Source organism: Harpia harpyja, chromosome 5 (assembly GCF_026419915.1).
Source record: "Harpia harpyja isolate bHarHar1 chromosome 5, bHarHar1 primary haplotype, whole genome shotgun sequence".
NCBI lineage: Eukaryota > Metazoa > Chordata > Aves > Accipitriformes > Accipitridae > Harpia > Harpia harpyja.
In genome coordinates, this window is record NC_068944.1 from 32,388,804 (window position 1) to 32,410,191 (window position 21,388).

General features: G+C 43.1%; 1 protein-coding gene across 7 annotated transcripts in view; it reads left to right on the forward strand.

Annotated features, from left to right (window-relative positions):
• DTNA (dystrobrevin alpha) overlaps positions 1 to 21,388 on the forward strand; it is a 232,415-nt gene that overhangs the window by 31,248 nt on the left and 179,779 nt on the right. For 3 of the 7 annotated variants that reach the window (XM_052786882.1, XM_052786879.1, XM_052786876.1), the window contains exon 1: positions 16,299 to 16,514. The exons of the other annotated variants lie outside the window; for them this stretch is intronic. Coding sequence is in view for 1 of the 3 variants with exons in the window: in XM_052786876.1 (XP_052642836.1) it covers positions 16,498 to 16,514 (17 nt within the window). In the remaining 2 variants the exon portion in view is untranslated. Of the gene's footprint in view, positions 1 to 16,298; positions 16,515 to 21,388 lie in introns of those variants that run through there. 7 annotated transcript variants of the gene reach the window in all.

Here is a 21,388-nt window from a genome sequence, read left to right on the forward strand (position 1 = left end):
GCAGATAAGTATTTTTATGCATTTTGAAAATCCAACAGTGAGCACAGGTTCATGCATCTTAGGGATCAACTGAGGAGTCTTATTAGCTCGGTATTACTTGCATACTGCAGACAAAATTTTTCCTTCTGCTAGTATTACTGCAATATTTGCTTAAAAGGAATTGTTGCACAGAGATGGTCGTATGTCATCTTTAGTCCCTGGGTTTTTTTAAGCTTGGATTAATGTTTGCAGTTTTGCAGGGACCTGATTCATGCCCATTGGTTTTGAAAAAATTTAGTTGTGTCAAATGGATGTCAGGAGTGCAAGTCATCTCCTGCTATTTTGCTAGTCCCTCAGTGTCCTGAGGTGCAGACTTGCGACGTCTGGTATGGTAGGAAAGGAGTGGGCAAACTGTGGATATTGGTACCACTGTCCACCCATGGGAGAGCCAAATTTAAAAAAAAGCCAACCTGTATTAGGTTTACGGTAAAGCTTCTATACATTGGAGAGCCTTCTTGAGAAAAGGGACCCTCATGATGCTTGGCTGGGAAGTGTTTCTAGAAGAGCATTACCATGGAAAAGGGCTGCCAGCAAGATGGAACAGCAAAGCAGATTATCAGCTCCTTCAACCAAATGGCCTGAGGACTGAGAGGACAGGCATGGGTTTTGGCACTTACCCCACAGTGACTTCCCTCTCAGTAAACCTTTTCTTAGGGCAAAATTTGGTGGAAGGATCCCAAGCAGAGCTGCAGCCTGCCTCCCATTGCAGGATTTGCTATAGGAGGGAAGGAGTGAGCCTGCGGTCATTACAGTTCTGTTTTACTGCCCTGTAAAATGTGATGCCTTATTGCTATTTTTAATTTAATTCTTTTGTGAGAGTGGAGGTGATAAAACAAATTGTTTCTATGCTTCATTCACATACCTAATGGGAGAACAGTGCAAGGGAGCTGCAAACTGTAATTCGCATGAGGTACAGCAACAAGAATTTCCAAATGTACATGCTTGGAGTATGCTGAAAAGCTGACATTTGCTAATGAACCCACTTTCATCCCCATTTCTGGTTGTATCTAATTATAGTTTATAACAACAGTGCCTTACATCATGAACCTTAGGTTCATTTGTGCTATCCCGTGGTTTTCATTGTAAGTCAAAGAACACCTGACTCAGGGTATATATGTGACCTTGTAAAAGGCTTTTTGCTGTTTCAGCAGAGGTAGGAGAGACCACAGGTGAGAGCAAAGATTCTTATCATGGACTACAAAAAGACACCAGGGGTTTGGCAAATTGTGGTGGGGATCTGCCCATAGTCATCTAGATAGAAATCTAAAAAGAGCACTGCAAGTAGTGAGCTAAGAGCTGGAGTTGCAGGGCCATGGGGAATGATGAACAGTGTGAGAGAGATTTAATAAGCCAAGTAGAGGATTTATGGATTTTATTTCCCTTCTGATTCTTGCATTGAGAGTAGGAGAAGGCAGCATGGGTAATGTGAGACTCTACTCCAAGAGAAGAAGGAGAATGCAAACTACCAAAAGGCATGAAGAGTGGACTATTGTTGAACCTCCTGGTAAGCAGTGAAAGAAATTACACGTGCTTGCTGTGGATGCCTAATACTCCAGATAGATTGTGTGCAAGTGATACCAGTGAGCCATGTGGGTGCATCCACCACTGTTCCAAGAGGGGAAACTAAGGCAAGAGATAGGTGATCTCTTGATGTAAATTGACCTTTCTACATATCATGTTTACGTTGGTTCATATAGCTTTGTAATTAGTTCTACGAGCTCTTGGTTTCCATATGTCTTAAGGAATGACAGTATATTCTCAGATTTACTTCTATTTATACTAATTAAATACTAGTAAACCTGTCCACCTAAAGGACAAATTATAAATCATCTTTTACTCAGCTCTAAGTTGGACTTTTCTATATTCCTAACTATTAAAGCTGCTTTATTTTTCATGTTCTTCTGTCTTACAAACAGTAACGTAAGTTTATAGTCCTGCATAATTTAGCTATGCACTAATACTTTGAACTCATCTAGAGGAAATCATTACAAATTATGTAGGAGGATTTCCAGTTATTCAAGGCCTGAAGTGATGAGATTATATAGAGATTTATATTTTTATTAAACAAAATCATGGTGTCTCCAGAACATCTCCATTGCATATGAGCTTGAATATACATGAGAAAAATCATTATCAAGGTTATGTACCTGAATTTCTTTTAAAGAAAATGGTTGTACACTGTTGGAAAATGACATTTAGCATCATAGCCCTTAGGAGGGAGAAACCTACAGTAGCAAGGTAATTCCTGACAATGCGGAAGGTCCTCAAAGCAGACTCTATGTTGTCCACTGCCAGTGTAAAGGGAAAAGAAAAACATTTTTCAATGAAAGAAAACACCTGGGATATTATCCTTAACAATTTGGAGCAAGAGAATTTCTAGTTCTGAGGGATGGTTGTTATCTGTAAATGTGCTTAATGGCTGCAGGCTAGGCCTGGACCAGCTTCACCCCTTGTTCTTGCTGTACCACCCCTGTTCACCAGCTGACTTGTTTTATGATTGTCGTAGTTTAACCCCAGCCAGCAACTAAGCCTCACACAGCCGCTCACTCACCTCCCTCACAGTGAGATGGGGGAGAGAATCGGAAGGGTAAAAGTGAGAAAACTCGTGGGTTGAGATAAAGACAGTTTAATAAGTAAAGCAAAAGCCGCGCACGCAAGCAAAGCAAAACAAGGAATTCATTCACCACTTCCCATCAGCAGGCAGGTGTTCAGCCGTCTCCAGGAAAGCAGGGCTCCATCACTCCTAACGGTGACTTGGGAAGACAAATGCCATCACTCCAAATGCCCCCCCCTTCCTTCTTCTTCCCCCAGCTTTGTATGCTGAGGATGACGTCCTATGGTCTGGAATATCCCTTGGGTCAGCTGGGGTCAGCTGTCCCAGCTGTGTCCCCTCCCAACTCCTCGTGCCCCCCCAGCCTCCTCGCTGGTGGGGTGGGGTGAGAAGCAGAAAAGGCCTTGACACTTTGTCAGCACTGCTCAGCAGTAACGAAAACATCCCTGTGTTATCCACACTGTTTTCAGCACAAATCCAAAGCATAGCCCCATACTAGCTACCATGAAGAAAATTAACTCTATCCCAGCCAAAACCAGCACAGTGATGAAGGCAGAAAGTGTATCAGGCCATGGATGGTGATCCAGATTTTGCAGTCAGCGGTGGTGTACATTGAACGATTGTCTTCCTCTCCCTTCCAAACCTATGTACTGAATCAATTTTATAGTGTCCTGCCATTTCCACTGAGCAGGGAGAAGACTCCTTCCAGGGCTCCATGGGCAAAGAGCTTGTGCAATGGAGCAGGGGTCTATCTATTACCTAGCTAGTGCAACTACAAATAGAGTTGTTTTTCTCATAAGTATACATATTAATCCAGGGAGGGCTCCTGCATGGTCAGCCATGCCACAGAAAGTCAGGGATAACACTAACAGAGAAAGGAGCCATCAGGTGCTGAGGTGATACAGGATTATGTGCCCATTTACCTTGTGCTCCAGTTTCCAGCTGGCTCTGGCAAGGAGAAAGTAGATTCATGCTCAGAAACATGTCTGAAGGAGGAACACAGAGCATGTTTTGTAGGTCTGGCCTGGTATGGTAGGTAGAATGTAAGAAGCAATATTACCTGCTCAGTTATATCTCTGAAGCAATGATACAGTCATGGAAATTTGGCAGAGGGGATTGCCATGCCAAGTACCCTATGTCCTCATTGTCCTTCATGCTGAGGAATCCTCAGTCTCTTAGAAGAGAGTTATATCTTACCCTACAAAATTGTGTGAATGGTGCTGTAGAAATTAAGTTTTTTTAACATACTGTAGCCACAAAGGGCTTGGCATTGTCACCAGTTAGTTTCAGTTACCTCACTATGCAAGGCAAGATGTCCCTACATGCCTTGGGGGCGGGGGGGGGGTGGTGGGGTGGAACAGGGGACTGGTTTTGCCCTGGATAGGCAAAAATCCAAAACAGAAATCTGAGTGAATGTCTTTCAACACAGGGTACATTTTTATACCCCCTGTTATCTTTAAAAGATCTTCACTTTTGCCTCCCTTATGCCTTTGTAGTCTTACTTCAGTCTCTCCTAGTAGCTCAGTTCCATTCCCAGAGGCCTGAAATTAATAAATCCAAACATGCTGTATTTAGACTTCTACCCCATGGCCAACACACCCGATACGGCATTTCAGAGACTGAGGGAAGTGAGCCACATTTGCTCATGGAAAAAAGAAAGAACTGCAGCAATACAATGACGTAAGGTTTATCCTGCAGGTTCACCTCAGGTTACAACCAGATCTAATTCAGCATGCTCTTGTCAGTACAGCTTAGTTCAGCTAAACCAAGAAAATACAGTTCAATTCTGCATACAGCTAACTCCCACATAAAGCATCAAAACCTTTCCAATCTAATTTTTTATTGCAAGCTATTTTTTATATTTGAAGAGCTGTTGGGCCTGAATGATGTGGGCTTATATATCTGTCTGGTACCAACTGAAAGTAATTTTATGAATTTGATTACAGAAACATCTCAAAGTAAACAGGAGAATCACACATTTAAAGAAGATGTTGCCACACATCAGATGCTAATGAGGTCACCCAGGAGAACATTGCTGTTTGGGGCCTCTACTTGTCCCCAGGGTGCATTTTCTCACTGGGAAAAGGTCCTGCTATGCAGTCTTAATCTAGAGCACGTTTTGAAATAGCTCTTTCAGCTAGTGATGTGCTAAACCGCTGCTTTGTTTTCATCTTGGTAGGCTCCGAGAAATGAATTGCATAAATTTCACAGCAGTGAGATTTTTTTGATATCTGTAATAATTATACAATTTGACTCATATCACAGTGTAGCGCCAAGTTTCATCAGCCAGAAGACCCTGCAAATCCTAGAACTGCAAATACTCTTAATGCAGCAGCAGACTGGAAGTCAAATTTGCACTGAACATGTCAAGCGGCTCAAAGAAGTCAAATAATGTGTCTTGACCCAAATCTAGGCCAAAGTGTTTTTACACACCAAAGCAAGTAGAGCTGATATATGCTTGCTGCCTTCATCTTCCAAGTGCTGCTAGCTACTGGCAGTTAGAGTAAAAAAGGGTTTAGAAAGCAAAGTTTTATGGTACACTTCCAAGGCTGTAATCTTTTTTCTTAAACAAAAGTTTTAGACAGAGATCTCTTGATTGCACTTTGGTGTTATCCAAACATTGGTGTGTTGGATCTGACCCAGTACATTGTTCCTGACAGTGCTCAGGAACTGGCCAGTGGACAGTTGCGGAATAATGTGACAAAAGGGATTTTCTTAATCCTTGGGGATTCCCCTTAAGGGGAATGTCTTAATCCTTGACATTTAATCATTGCTTGTGTCAGGAAGTATAAATGTTTGTCTTCTATTGCTTAAAAAAAGCAAGATTCATTAAGGATTATGCTCTTTTTTAAAATAAATGAGTTTCTAATGGGAACATGCAGGAATTCATTAACAATCTAATGAATATTTTTTTTATAGTCCTTTTTGGTCCCAATTATATTATGCTGCAGACAGCTCCACAGGGTAAACTATGCTTTAAGTTTAAAAAGGTAGAACAGAATTTTCCTTAATCTCTTTTAAATTTGCTTGTCAGTTTTAAACTCCCTGTTTAACTTTTTTCCATATCTCCTTAATTATTTTGTCTTTTGGCTGCAACGTATTCTTTTTCTTCTATTATGAGAAAATAAATAAGAATGTTTAATTTACCTTCTTTTTACTATTTATAATTTTTATACAGCTATCCTACATTAATCATCTCTGTCCCCATTTGCCTCCTTTCCAAACAAAAATCGGTCTTACTTCATATAGCTATTTCCTGAGACTCCTGATGGTTTATGTTCCTGGGGTCTGAACCCTTTCTGTGGCTGCTCTTTTTGCAGCCCTGTCTGCCTGTAGCATTCCTGATGCCAGATTTACAGTTCTTTCATTTTGTTTGCTTAGGTGGAGAGAGTTTCCACACACCCCCTTGAATTCCGAGCTGTATGCTTGACATTGCCAGTGTCATCAGAAGTGGTACGAGCTGGAGTTCTAACAGGTGGTACCGTCGGGCTGCTGTCACAGGGGATGAGATCATACATTCATTCTGCCTCTGTGATGGATTTGTCTAACTCTCTCCAACTCGAGCTGACTTTGATCCCATATAATGAAAAGCCTTAAAATAGAAAGTGGAAGGGAACAGAGAGGAGCTTTAATTATTTACTGGCTGGGTCGAATCCATACCTTTTGTAAAGAGACTTCTTTTGTTGTTTTTTGGTCTATTCAGTTTTCATTAAGCCAAATTTAAATCTTTGTGCTCAGCATTGATTCAGATTCTGGGGCTGATTAAAGAGGCTTTTGAAGGAAGATGATTTTTTCTTCTTTGACTTAGTTATTTTTGTCATTTACTAAATGGGATAAAAATGCTCCCTAAACAATTTTCAGTATTTTAGTCACAGTAGTGCTAGGAAGTCCCAGCTCAAAGTTTTAGTTGCTCTAAGCACCTAGAAACATGACACCCATCATAAAACCACTGAAGGCTAGGTAGACAAAACAGGTAAAAAGTGGGAGGGAGGAAGTAAATTTGTAAATTCCCAAATTCACAAAACAAATCTGTGGCAGAGATGAGACCTGATCAGGTCTCCTACCACTGCTAGCGTGGCATTTAACCGGGAGCCCACGCTGCCCCTGCCGCATTCAGCCCTCTGGTAACACCTGAGCAGCATGGGCACCGTGTGGTGGTCTCCAGGACACGAGTACCCCGTGACTGCTTGCATTTCAGAGCAGTATTCTCAGTTACAGAAGTGGTCCCCATCATCCTGAACATTTTGATAATGTGCCTTTGCCCTCCTCTGGAAACAGTAGAGATGTCATCTCCCCCATTGCGCAGGAGGAGTTAATGCAGGGTGTGAGTACAGCTCCTTTGTGAGCATCTTGCCCTGGCAGGTTGTGCAGAAGGAGGCTGGGTGCCATCCCAAGCCCTTCCCCTTCTCTGGAGGCTGGATGGTGCCTCCCGAGTGCATGAGCTCCACACAGGGGGAGAGAGGGCATGGGAGACAGGCTTTTGGTGCACCACTTCCTTGCATCATTATGCTTACAACCAGAAACAACCTTGCAGTTACCTCTGTAGTCTTAAGCAAAAAGCTTGCTTGATTTATTTTGGAAGCTAGTGTCTTCATCATGTGCATGGCTGTAAAATCTGCATGCTTGAGTTGAGGCTTGAGGAACCCCAGTGCCTATCAATATCACTATGTCCACAGCTCCTTCACAAACATAGACAGTAATGTGAAAGATAGTGATGGTTCAGAGAAATGTCCTTGCTTTATCCTCACCCTCTTGTTGCCTGTGGATACGTTAACAGACTACTGTACATAGGGGAAAACATGCCTTTAGTAGTTCTGTCTCAGCTGCTGTTAATTTGATTTCCCTCAGGTAGTCAGTGTTCAGTCACAAAGTCCTGGAGCAAGGCTTTCTGTAGCAAGAAGTACAAATAATTTACACTGTAATGTCTGAGGCTCTTAGATAAAGCATATGCTACTCTGAACAAAGGAAAAAGATAATTTCTTTTATTTGGGGATAAACATGATGAATTCAGAGAGATGGGAGGAGGTGCTATAATAAGGACCATGTTTATTCAAAGCATCTTTGTGGTATCTGACAGTGAGTAGATTATGTCCAGACCTGTGCTTGGTCTCTGTGCCATACACATTGTGTATTTGCAGGCTGTTTGTCATGACACTTCAAAGGACAATGTCAAAATAATTTGTAATTATTACTGAATTACTACAGATAAAATATTTTTCAATCTCTCAGTTTTCCTGTGGAAGTTGTTAGTTTAGCTTATATTTTCAGCTCCATTCCAGCTTCTTCTGTGTAAACTGGGCAAGTGTGAATTAGGTACCTTGTGTGAGTCCTGAGGTTAAACTGTATTTGTTTGCATTTATGTAAATCCGGAGTACTGCCTTTGAAAAGAATGGGCTGGATTCTGCCCCAAATTGTGATGTCCCATTCCTTTGCTGGAGCCACTCATTTAGGGGTGGGATTTTTCAGCAGGACTCAATATTGCTGCAGCACTCATTCTAATACTACTGTAGTATTGCATGGCTTGTATAGCTTTGCAGAAACTAAAATTGAAGAATTTAGAGCAGAATTAGGTCATGAACAAGTGCATTTGAAAATGCCATGCTAATTATTCACAACTTTAAAATTACTGAATGAGTTTCTTCTAAATTTGCTCTGTTCCATAGATCCCATTGACATTTAAATGTAATTCACTTTATCACCATGTTATATCATGAAGTCTGGTTTCCAGTATTTTCATTAGCTGGTAGATGTTCTATAATATAAAAGGAAGTAATACATGGGGCATGGAGAAAAAAGGGAATGCAGTTTATCTGTTAACATTGTCTCTCTGGAATTCACTGATTAGGTTTTTTTAATCTCATATTGGTATTAGGAAGGGGTTTTTGTTTTGTTTCTAGTAAAAGTTGTGTAAAGTAAGTTCCTGAAATTCTCCAGAAGGTTTAAGAAGAATGTATGACTGGTCTTTCAAAAACCTAATGTTGCATTCCAGCCTCTCCGACTTTCATCACCTCTTTTATTATGGAAATTGTCCACTTTTCCTGAAGGTGCTGATTCTTCTCATCATTCCTCCCTATTCTGATGAGCGTGCACCTTCTCAGGGAAAAGTGCTTGAGAGGGATTTCTTTCTTTGAGATGGTTTCTACTCAGGTTTGGATTTCCATAAATCAGTCCTAAAAGGAAGGTGTGGAGTAACTGAAATACTGCTCTGAAGATAGCAAACAGCACATTGTAATGTTTGAGCATTTGAAAATATGTATTTTTCTTGGGGTAGAAATTTTCCCTATGTTCAAATAAATGCTTTCATGGCAGCTGCAAATGTCTTTTATAGGTGGTATCCAGTGCTGCCAATTTTTCAGCCCTCAGAAATATGTGTACACGGTGGGATTATTGACGGGAGTTGTGTTCAGGTGGTCGCAGGTTAAAAAACCCATTCTCTACAGCAATCAGATTGGTGATTCCCACATGATTAATTGACTCCATTTCCACAAGCCGTTTTTCCCCTTTCTGCTTTTTTTGCCTGTGCTTCACATTGTTTAAATTTGGTGTGGTACTGATGTGACTCCCAGGTGGGGTGTTTTCCCCCCTTTGCTGCCTGCGGTGCGCCAGGGCACGGGAGGCGTTTGCTGCCTGCGTTCCCTAACGTGGTGCTCGGCTGCTGCCGGCAGCCCTGCTAGTGGAGCTCCGTTGGCCTTCCTCTGCGGCTGACCCTGACACCCATCCGTCTCGTAAGATGGGATCGTTATCTAAATACGTGTAATAAAGTGAGAGGATTGTAGCCAAGGAGAGGCATTATTTTCCTGCGCTCTTCTAGAAGTGTAAGGATAACACCGGCAGGTAAAGAGCAAAAAAGATTTGAGACGTTAAATGCGCAAAGGCACGTGTTGTGCCGTCTCCTGAGTGTGGTGGGGGTTTCTTCCTCATCAGCCGTGACTTATCCCTTTCCCAAGTCTGTCTGGGTCTGTGCTACCTGCAGATCGCTCGCTGAAAACTGCCATCCCTTATCCCAGCTTGTCGCGGAGACATTTGGGATTTCTCCACAGGATGGGTACAGCAGAGGGAGCAGTAGGACAAGCTTCTCCCAGGCTGTCTCACCCTGTGTGCTCCCGCCCCAGTCCAGACCCTCCGGCTGATCTAACCTCCCCTTCTGTCCGTATCCCCCCAGCAGCACTGAGACCCCCCAAGCCTGAGGGGTCCGTGCATGCCTTGGGACCAGGACAGAGAGGGAAAGAGAGGGCTGTGTGGCAGAGACAGCTCCCCCAGCCCCTGCAGAGCACTCATGCATTTGAGAGAGCAAGTCAGACGCTGCTTGCTTTTACATACCTGATCTGATGGGATTCGTAGTGTTGGCCTATATATTAATGCTCCAGCTCTCATTAGCAGTTTCTGAGACTTCCAGGCCTCCTCCTGTGTTCTTGCTATGTATTTTTTTCTTAAAGAAAAAAGAAAGTCATTTCCCCTTTTTCCCAAGGTTTTCATCTGTAGGGTTCAATAAAGTGAGTTTTATTTTAGAGCAGGAGGGGTTTTTGGTGGTATGTGGTATGAATGAAAGGGGATTGTTCCTACCTTTGGCTCAACTGAACAGAGAATCTGTTTCCCAGATTATCCTTTTCCAGTTCTGAAAAAAGTGTGTGTTACTCCATCCACATGCATGTCTGCCTGCACGCACACTTTAGGCACTGGCCAAATCTCCACGAAGGCCTGTGGTTGTCTGTCTAGGCAAATATAAATACATAATGTTTGTGGCATTTTTATGAAATAACTTACTGGAAACCTTTTTCGGTGCAGAATATAGCGCTGCAGTGAAACCAAGGTGCTGGAGTGAGATGGGATAACAGCCATTTCCGTGACAAAAATATTACATTTGTTTCGTAATTTCAGGAATAAGGACATTAATTTCAGGAGAAAGTTAAGACAAATTTTGGTGTTGCGATCTTTACTTTCACAAACGTTTCACTTACTCTTTTCAGGAACAGGCTGCAATGAGCTCTCTTAATTAGCAGTCTTTGCTACCTTTGGTATACTTGGTTGGAGCAGACCTGAAGCCTTCAAAGCAGTAGAGGGTTCTTACCATCGAGGACAAAGAGCATCTTGTGCTGGAGCAAAGGCTGTGTCATGAGTCTTTGTAGCTGGCGTGTGGGGTGTTTGTTTATTTTATCTTCCTTCTGAGTTTGGCTTTGTAAGGAACAATCATGCTATGTTTGTTTGTCTCACACTTCTGGCCACAGCCAGTAGTTTTGAACTCATTAGACACCTTCTGCTAAATTTAACACAGGGAAAGAAATCTCAGCTATACTGATTCTCCTTGACACTCATGAAGTGGGGTTCAAGACAGCACCCCAGTAAGGACAGGATGGGCAACATTCCCCTGTTGAAGCAGCTCCCGCATGTGCTGGCTGGTCCGTCTGAGCACACAGAGCTCTGAACCAGCTGCATGACCTGCTTGCTGCTTTTTCCCCAGGTAGGGAGAAGGTACACAAGGGCACGTGGAAGGGAGTGGGAGTACTGATTAGGGCAGCACCTGAAAGAAGGACAACCATGGAGGCCTGGGGAAATTAAAAGGATTATTGTGGAGATGGCAGCACAGGTTAGTTGCATGGTACATTAAAAGAAGCTGAAAGTGCAGGTGGGCAACACTCATGTCCTGAGGGGTAGGAGTGGTCATGAGAGTTTAGAGACAGGGATTGCTGTTGTTGGGAGCAGTGAATAACAAAGAATCATAAATCCTTAGGAAAACAATCTTCATTAGATGCACTGCTCACCAGGCAACTTTAAAGAACTATAGCTGTCACTTCAAACCTTTCAAGTTCAGCCTATTTTCAGGTAGGGAACCAACAGTGGATGATACAGCCTTTTTATTTATCCATGAGCGCCATCAGGCCAGGAAAAAGTTTTCTCCAGGGCTCAGCACTGTGTGGGATTAGGTTTACCTGTCTTTTTTTAAAATTAGTTTTAGAAAACTATTTTTCCTTTCAGTGTAGTAAAATTAAACCATTTACCTACAAAACTAATTTTTTTAAAGTTTTCTTTATTTTATTATACCTCAGAGATCTTAATTTGCTGATTAATTTGGGCATCTAACAAAGAGAGTAGTCTTTTTCCTGTATTTAGTGTTTGGATTAAAGATAAATGGAAGCAGAATTGTTCTAGCTCTCGTCCTAGGTATTTTTCAAGTAAACTTGAAAATGCATCTGGTAAATAATGGTTTGATTTTGCAGAGAACAAGGCCAGTGCAGAGTTTTTCATAAGTTGCTTAATTGTTCATAGTTAATGTTCATACTTTGTTTGCATGTGGAAAAATAAAGCCAGAGCCTTTACATCTTGGTTCTTGTAGATGTGCTTATATATGATGATAAAGACTGGTTTAAACTATGGGTTTGTCCAAAAAACTCTAGCAAACTATAAATGCAAGACATAGGAAAAAGGAAAGAAATGTTTAAAAGTAAATCATGGATTTTTTTCTTTATTCAGTAAAATAGATTGACTGAAAATATGATTTGTTTCTGAAGCTTAGATTTATGACCATGGACATTCTCCCTTCTTCCCACATAGCTTGAATCACAGAAACATGGAAGATAAAAGCAGCAAATCCAGCACAGAAAATCCTCTGTTGCTGCAAAACTGCTAACGGAGTATGTACCAAGTGCATTCCCCATTGACTTTATTAATGCTTACTGAGAATTCAAGCAATTTGAATATGTTTTGCAAATAGTGGAGCCAACCTATCTGAACATTTTTAGTGACTGAGCTTCCTCCCATTATCTGGTGAGCCTCCCAAAAATGGCAGGAGGATTAGACTCGGTGAGGAGGGTGTTGGAATAAATTTCTTTGGAGCAGTCAGACTCGGCATTGTGGGGCCAGGGCAGTGTTTTGCCCCCCATGAGCCCATCTCAGTCCCCTGGGTTGCCTTCCAGAGCAAAGGTACCCCGCAGTGCCGGACGCCGCATCATGGGGATGGCAGGGCAGTGGGTGCTGGGCGGTGCTACCGAGAGCCCCCTGCCCCCACCAGCTTCAATAGCTGTTCCCCATCTGTTCCAGTAAAAAAGTGGTAAGTGGGAGAGAAGCAACTCATGGGTCAACGCTTGGCCAAACCCTGTGTGTTGCACCATGTTGGAGAGGGCTCACAGTGTAATCACATGGCTGAATAGTCAAGGCTGAGGTAGACTGGGGGACGATGGGTGTGTAGATTGAGTAATACAGAATAAAATCAGTGTGCTGGATGCACTGTGACAGGCGGGAACTGTGTTCCTGTCAGTGCAATGGTAGTCTCCCACTCAAAGCTCTTACTCTCAAACCAACCCGTGCAGAAATCATCTGCAGAGGTTAATGAGATCATGCCTAAGAGCAGGAAGTACTCTGAGTAAGACCTAGAAGGACTGAGCCTGTAGGGTAGAAGACGTTGCTTGTCCCAGTAAGCCCAAATCTTAAGACTGTCAAGACAAATGAATTCAAGACACTGACAGACAAGGGAAGACAAAGAACAAATTCTGTGCGCATTAAAAATAGCTAAACGTGAAGGGACAGACCGTGCCTCTTAGGCACTGGGCTAAATTGGGAATGGGTAGGAAGTCACATGGTTCCAAACATGTTACCTATTTACACTTGTCACTGGTACCAAATTACTCTCAGCTGCCTGCTGCTCCCTTCTCCTCTCTACTCCCACGCCAGCTCCTGCTCCAGCTCCCGCTCCTCCACAAGAGCTTGCTATTGATATGTATTCATGTATCTCAGATCGAACGCCACAGAGGTCCCTGATCTATTGCATTTGGTGATGGTTTTAAGCAACAGACCCTGCTGAGGGAGAAAGAATAGTATTCCCTCTCACAGCTTTGGTAAATCTCTCCCAGCTGTACACTTTGCATTGCACGTTAGACACTGGTATTATAGCATATCTCTTCATCTGAGGAAACTGGACACTTGTCTTCTCTTTTGGCTTATGTGATACAGTTTTTGCACGTATGACCTCTCACTGTCCCATTCATGGGAATGGGATCATGCTGCCCATGTTGACATCCAAAGTTCCCCAGTAATTTCCAGCATCCCATTTCCCAGAGCTCCACCCCCACATACTCTTAAGTTTATAAATAACCTCTCAAGAGACATGGAAAGCAAACACTTTTAAGTGTTCTTTTAGAGGATTCAAAACTTAATCTCTTTTTTCCTGTATCTAGTAAGGGAAGTACACAAATTTAGATAAAAGTGTGGACATGCTTCTGTGGATTTCCCTGCCTTTGTGTTTCACACCTTAGCACTCTCTAGAGGTACACTGGAGTCCTAGAAACAGCTCAGTCTTAATCCTTCCTGTTCACAGCTTCACTTCTGAATCACCACATTTGTCTATCACACCTTCTTCCACGGGGAGCTTCTTTCTTCCTTCCTTGTTGCCCTAATTAAAAAGGAGCCCTCAGCCACAAAAGCATGACTTGTCTTTGTTCTTTCTCTTTTGTGCCTCTGAGCATCTGAAGCACTGCACTTTTTAAGACCTAAAGTTAACTAACACTTGGTCTCTGCTTCTAGTGATCATCTGCCCTTCCAGTCTGACATCCTTACAATTGGAAAAAAAACCTGATTTGAGGTATGATATTCTCATTGCATTATATGAAGTTGCTCCATTTGAATGGGAGACGCTGTGGCTCAGTGACTTTATGTGCTCCGGCAGATTTGTAAGCCAGCGGTGTTCAAGGTGGCTTCATTGGAAAGCGGTGCCAGGCAGCCTTCCCGCAATTCACTGCAGCTCCTAAAACTGAGTAATAGACACATTCCCTGAACCGTTGTATCAGCAATACAGAGTTTTAGGACCCGAGGCAAAGAAGTAAAGTGACTTCTTCCCTGTCTGGCAGGAAGTCCATGGCATGTTTTTCTCTTGCTGGAGTTTTTAAAGTGCTCTGCAAGGCAGGCATTAAACATACTGAGGTCTGGCATTGCTAATAGTAACAAAGGTTAGTGATTCCAAATAAATCTTTCAACTTTTCAGGAGTTGTCTTGTCAGCTAGTTTATTCTTTACTGTTTGTATGTTGCTGGCAACTTTTCCAGGCCCATGAACCCAAGCTGACTCCAGGTTAAGAGGAGCCCTTGCCTTCCTGCCTGTGGGACTGACCATGAAAATGGCTGTGGAGTAACTGTTTTATCAAACTATATAATGTTATATATATGTTATCAAACATACGTATATGTTATCAAACAGCATAATGAAGAGTAGCTGGCAGGAGATGAAGTGCGGGCTTACTTCATGCACACTAAGATACAGCCCTTTGGATAATTCTTTTAACCCCCTTTAGGCCTTTCCATTTTTGAGCCATTTCCTTCATTAGCCTGAAGTAAGCGCATGATTACTTTTACTACTAAATCAGTCCAGCTTCTCAACACTGGTGCTCTGAAAAGTGTAATGCCTCATCAAATATGGCATTGGCAAGGCATTTATAAACCATGTTTTTAGCTAAGTGATTCTGGACACAGCTTGACCTTGTCCCCTCCTGCCCCGGCCTGTGCTCGCTTCTTGCTTGGCTGCATCCTTGGGTACAAACCTGTCTTGGCAGCAGCTGAGACAAAGGCCAAAGACTGTAGACCAGAGACATTTACCATGTTAATCTGTTTGAATTGGTGTGACTGTCAATTGATATTTTCCAGTTTCAACTGAAAGTGTTCAATAATTCATATGTTTTACGTGGAGTCTTGTGGCTTGTTCCATTCCCACCTGAGATGAGGCAGTCTTGATGGCAAGCAGTATTCAACTGAATGCACACTAACATATTAAAAATGGGCTGCTTCAGAAGACTGATATTAAGAGTAAGGGGTTTGTGTCAACACTAATGACTCCTGAAGTCTCTGGTAGAGAAACTGACTTTCTGGGTTACGTGGAAGGGCTTTTTTCCCCCACTTCAATCTCCTCAGATGCTGCTATTTGTCAGTAGCCTAGTTATTTCAGAGTCTGACTTCTGAACAACATTGCAATGCATAGTTACTGTAAGGAGCCACAGATTTACCACGAGTGGACGTTTAGAAGCCTTGTGCTTAAGATCTGGTAAAATCTTTTTTGGTGGTTTGGTTTTTTTTTTTAATACACCATTCCTCAGTAAAGCTCTCTGCACAGGCAGAAGTGCTGTAAACATCGAAATAAGAGTCTCTGCAAAAGCTTCGTGCAACGGGGGGTGAAACGCTTCGTTCCCCCAGCCCTCGCCCCCCTCAGGCTGGTTGGAGTCCCCTGCAGAACTCGAAAGGGCTTTCTCGCCACCCCGTTTCTGACTGCGATTCGGTCGGCGACTCCGGGATTCCAACCCAGAGACTTTGCCTAATTGGGCACAAGCCGTAATTTCAGGTACCGCCGCACCGAACGTCAGCAGGCCGTGCCACAGCAGTTTTTGGAAGGCACCGTGCCGGGCTGCCGGCGGGGAGCGGAGGGCTCCCGGCAAGGCGGCGTGCAGCCGCTGCTGCCCGGCGGCGGGCGGGGGCTCCGGCGGGCTGGCGGGCCGGCTGCGGGCAGACGGGGTTGGAAGTCGGTGAAATCCCGCCTGCCAAACCCGCTGTGTGTGTGCGCGTCTGTGGCAGAGAGGAGAGGTGGGGATGGGGGAGATGGGGGTGGAGTGGCAGGCTTGGGAGAGAGGGAGGGAGGGTTTGGGGGGGGGGGGGGGAGAGAAGGGGAGGGGGCCTGGGCGCCGGCGATTGGTAAAGCTCCGCAAAGGCATCTGCCAGCAGGACTTCAGAGGAATGTGAAACCAAATCATTTACAAGTTAAAGATAGACGCGCAATACACAGCATCTTGAGCCAGGGTTTAAATTCGCCCCTCTCCGCCTGGCTTCTCGCAAAGCTCTGCTTGTCAGCTTGCCTCTGTCTCCTCTAACGACTCGAATATTCCCTTGAAAATAACGTCATTCTGGATTCTTTGGAATTACTAAGGTGGCAAAAGAGATCATGGTGCATACCGTAGGGTAAGTAGGAAGCTTGCCTTTGCATAGATTTGCTAGGGTGGTTCTGGGCTTTGCTTCTGCTTTCAGAGCACTCGGCAGTTCCTGTAGGATGAGGTAGATGTTTAAGTAATGCTTTCCCCATGAGATTTATTCCCCCTTGTTTTCCCCATACAGATTATTTGAACTTTATTCCTCCGTGAAGTGTTAACTCACAAGGTTACTCGTCTTGGCGTACCTAGGGAGCCTTGGGCTTTAATAATCTTACCATTACAGTTGTGAGTGCTGTTTTCCTATCAGCTGAATTTTGTTACATACCTTTGCTCTTCATTAGTGGGATATGCTGTTTGAAATGCTGCTTATTATTACAAAGTTGAAAAGTGAGTTGTTTTCCACATGAGAGAGGTTGTAATCAATGTTTGCTTGCTTGTTTGGCCGTGGTTTCACTTACCTACTATTTCCTCATGCGTGAATTTGATCACAACACACGTTAATTAAATTCAACCTTTTTGTTTGTTCCCAAATAATGCTTTTATTTGGTGTTTGGTTTTGTTTGTTGGGTTTTTTTTAACATTTTGGCCCTCTTGTTTTCTCTGAACAAAGTCCTTCTAGCAGTAATTAAAAAATGTGCACAGTCCCCTGATAGTCCTTACTTAAATAGTGAGTTTGTGACTAAAAAGAAGATTCACGCTATCATGTTCTTTCTATAATTTATCAGAAGTAATTTCAGTATCTAGCAGATACATCACTTCACTGATCAATGGTTTTTTCAGGCTATTTCTCAAATATTTCTGGTGAAGTTGTGGTGTTCCTGTGGCCAAAATGATTTTGAAATACCAGAAACTCAGTGAGAAGTTAGATGTAATATTTGTTATATAGGAAGAGCTTGTATTCTGCAAGTTTCATCTGAATCTGTGCTTTGAATGAGAATTGCCTAAATGCCAGCATCATTTTTACCATTTATGCTGGGCACGCGTGTTTTACACTCGTAGTAGTGGAGCTCCTAACTTTGGATTTGGTGGCAGTTCACCCAAACATACTCCGAATTCCTGACATGTTAGTGCTGCCCGTAATAACCGTAGGAAGTAGGTGCTGTCTGCAGATAACTGAAACGCCTAACATTTTTGGTTAGAGATATCAGTGCCGAAGAGACTCACATAATGTCAGTCTGTGCCTTGCAAAATATGTGGAACTGGGTGAACTAAAATAGAAATGTTTCTTCTGTTTGAAGGAAAGATGATGCAGCTGGTATGTTTTGTTACCTTTCTTCCCTTTGATCGAGTTCATCCCTATTGATCAGCTTACCTGAATTTTGCAAAACATCTGGTGAGCAAATCTGCTGTGAAGTGTTTTCTGCGTGGTTAAATGTAGGGGATGGAGAAGAAGGAAATGTATAACCTTTAAGGTAAATCTGGAAAAAAAACAACTGCAGGGGTGAGAAATTACATTCAAGCCAATTCTCTTACAGTTTGTACTACTTGGGTGTTCTTTCAACTAGCTGAGACTAGCTCAACACTTCAGTCCCATGCTGAATTTCCAGGCTAACCGTTACTTACATTAAGGTATCACTGTACTATTTGTTTTGGTACTGAACAAATAGTACAGTGATACCTTAATGTAAGTAACGGTTAGCCTGGAAAGAGCTTTGAGACAAAATGTGTCAAGATGAGTAAAAACTTGCAGTGGGGCTTAGTAAAGCTGTGGTTAGTTTCTGGCTCTTGTGCAGGATCCTGTGCAGCTTTGTGCAAGTTGTGTAAGCTCCCAGAGCCCCTGCAAACCTGAAGGCGGTGGAAATACCTTTATTACTTTTCTGTATTAGGTATCTAGGTAGCAGTTCCTCAGGCTAGGCATCACCTCTGATAAGGCTTGGCACAGTAGGCTTCTGTTTTCAGATGCACCCTCCCCAGGGCTGTGGCAAGAGGTGGGAGGGAGGAGGAATCCACAGATTTGGAAGTAGAGGTTCGCTGCACCTTTTATAAGCTTCCTAAACTGAAAGAGAAAAATAGACTGACATTCAGAGGTGAGCAGAAAATAGAATTAATGTTCCATGGGAAATTCCTGAGTCAGTTGAAAATTAAATTGCATTTCCCTACCACAGTGTATTGCTTTTCAGAAGTTATAGTTCAGGAGCATGATGTCCCCATTTCATTATCTGAGACCCTTCTCCCATAATTAAATGTCCAAGAGGCGCTGGAGAGCTTTGTCACAAGGAAACCTGCTTTGTATTCTGGGAAGTCAAGCTGCCTGAAAAACCTCGTTCCTGGAGGGGAATGAGCATCTGACCCAGGAACAGGGAGTTCCCAGGGTAAAGAACTACAGTGGGGTGTTGGATTGACTTTAAAAAATATATTCTGGTATATCTATTCCACCTGAAATAACATCTTCCAATTGTCCTAGCAGTAAATGAAAAATCTTCAATAAACTGATATTTTCCCATAGAAAATGTTGCTGTATTTGGTATAGTTTATATATTATTATAATGTTGGCATATTTTCTGGAACAGAAAATCCTTGACCAGCTGTTAGGGTGAATTTTGCATGGTTAGGGTGAATATGGTACCGCATGTGCTCAGTGGTGATGGTACCACGCAGCCTTCTGAGGCTTTTGGGTAAGGGTGTGGTAACTTTATCAGGGCAGGACGGAGGGACTGGGACCTCTCTCCCCCCTCTCTCTCCTTCTCTTCTGTCCCCTTCTCCCCCACTAGCCCTGTGCTCCTCAGGTGACTCGGATTTGCTGGGAAGCGGAGAGGGAGGAAGGAGAGAGAGGGAGGCATCTTTTTCTTAAAGGCTTTTGTACCAAGGTGTTGCTGGGGGTGGTGACACCCTCTTCTCCTTGATCTCCTGGACTTCTTGCCTCACTGCAGCCTTCCCTTCCCTCCCTCCCCTTTCCCAGGACCCTACTAACCCCACACAGGGGGAGACGGAGAAATGCTGCTGGGACAGAGGGGATGGAAGGGTGAGAGGGCGCCTGCCCCCAGCCCCTGCCTCTTGTTACTGCAGAGAGAGGAGAGATCATGGAGGCCCCGGTCTGCAGGGAGATCAAGCAAGGGGCAGAGCATTGATGACAGGAGCACAGGCCTCCAGCTGAAGCATTGGTGCCTCCTGGTTTTGGGTACTGTGTGAGTGGTTGAGGTGCTACTCTGATGCTGGTACAATGCTCATCACTAGCATGTGCCACGCTTTCTGGCTCCAAGGAGCTGACTGTCAGGTGTCGCTTAGGGACAAGCCTTGCTTCATCACGGCTAGTAACATGTCTGTTTCTGGAGCAGACAGGTCACGGTCCCTCCCTTCCCATTGCCGTTAAATCGCAAGTGACTTTGTCATGAGAGTTCAGAAAAATCATGCTTTCTGAGGTGAAAACGGGTTTGCAACATTTTTTCCTTTAATAAATCCTATGCTTCTTTCTTTGTAAACCCTGCTAAAACCAGTGGCAGGGATATGCTTATGGGTGTTAAAATCCTTCCTTGCTAGACTTTACAGTTATGTGTATGGTGCCCATTTTCTTTCTTTCTGTCATGATCTTTTTTCCTTTGTAAATATTTGTTTGTAGCTTCATCTTCAAGCTTTTTGCAGTGATCATTCTGCCATAAGTAAGAAAACAGGAGTGTCATCAGGAACCGGTTGGTAAAGAGTTTAAGGACTGTTTCCCCAAGGTTGCCTGACAATGCGCTGGCATTTTTCCGAGCTCAAAAGTACCTAGAAGCAGCTCACAGTGATACCATTTCCTCTGGCTCCTAATGAATCTGCTCCCAGCAACAGCAGCTAATTTGTTTTGGCAGAGTATGACAGTCAATGCTTTATACAATCCAGCATGCTGTAGAAAGCCTCAATTCTGTAATTTTGTAATTCTGTAAAAAAAGAACTCCAAAAACTCCCACAACCAAAACTAATGCAATTATGATGTCCTGTGCAGCCACATTATCACCTCTGAGTCTACAAGTGGAAACCCAGGGAAGTCTCCAGTCTGAGCCGTGTCGGACCTCCTACACTTACTATTGATTCCGGCTCCTGGTGTATCAGGGAGTAAAGTACTTCCTGAGCTAATTATTACTGTATGAAGTGACTTTACCTGAAAACACAGTGATACTTCCCACTAATAGGATGCTTAAAAATGCATCTAATTACAGCTGTGGTAGTTGAGAGACTGCCTAATACCTAATAGTCTCGAGAAAATCATCCTCCCTGGCAGGGGGGTATTAGAGGAAGCCAAGTTTTAGTGTATCTTTCCTGTGTCTGAACCAATTGCATGGCCTCTTGCTGCATTTGACTTTAAAACCTGAATTGGGGGTTATACTCTTGAGTAATAAAGAAGAGATAGGAAAGCAGTGGAAATAATGAATCTTTATTTATTAATTTATTTGTTGGCATGGTGGTAACTGCTGAACATAACCTTCCCTAGGGCAATGGAGGGAACAAGTCGGCTTCTGTGCCTGTGATCTTTGACAAGTCATGCAGGGGGCTTGGCGTATCCTTTTCTGAGAGCGGTGACAGTAATACTTGCCCAGTTCTGTGAAGTGCTCTGAGATCAAGTGATGAAAAGTGGTACCTAAGTGCTGCATTCTTATTTTCTTTTATATATTTTATAAGGATAAGACTACTCTGGTATGAAATACCTCCTTGTAAATTTGTAAGAACATTTGCACTCAGTGGAACCTAAAAGGAAAAAAAAGAGAGAAAAAAGAAGCAGACACAAAAGTCTGTGAGCAAGTAGGCTTTAAAAACAATTTATTGACAATTTGTGACTAGTTCTTTTAAACACAGTGAAAGTAAGCACAGGCAAAGCACAGAAGAACATGCTTGGAGTGAAGTTGTCCTGGAATACTCATTACCAAGTAAGAGCTGCAGATAGAATTAGTTAGTAATCTTAGGCTTTCCTGCTTCATTTTTTAAATGTACCGT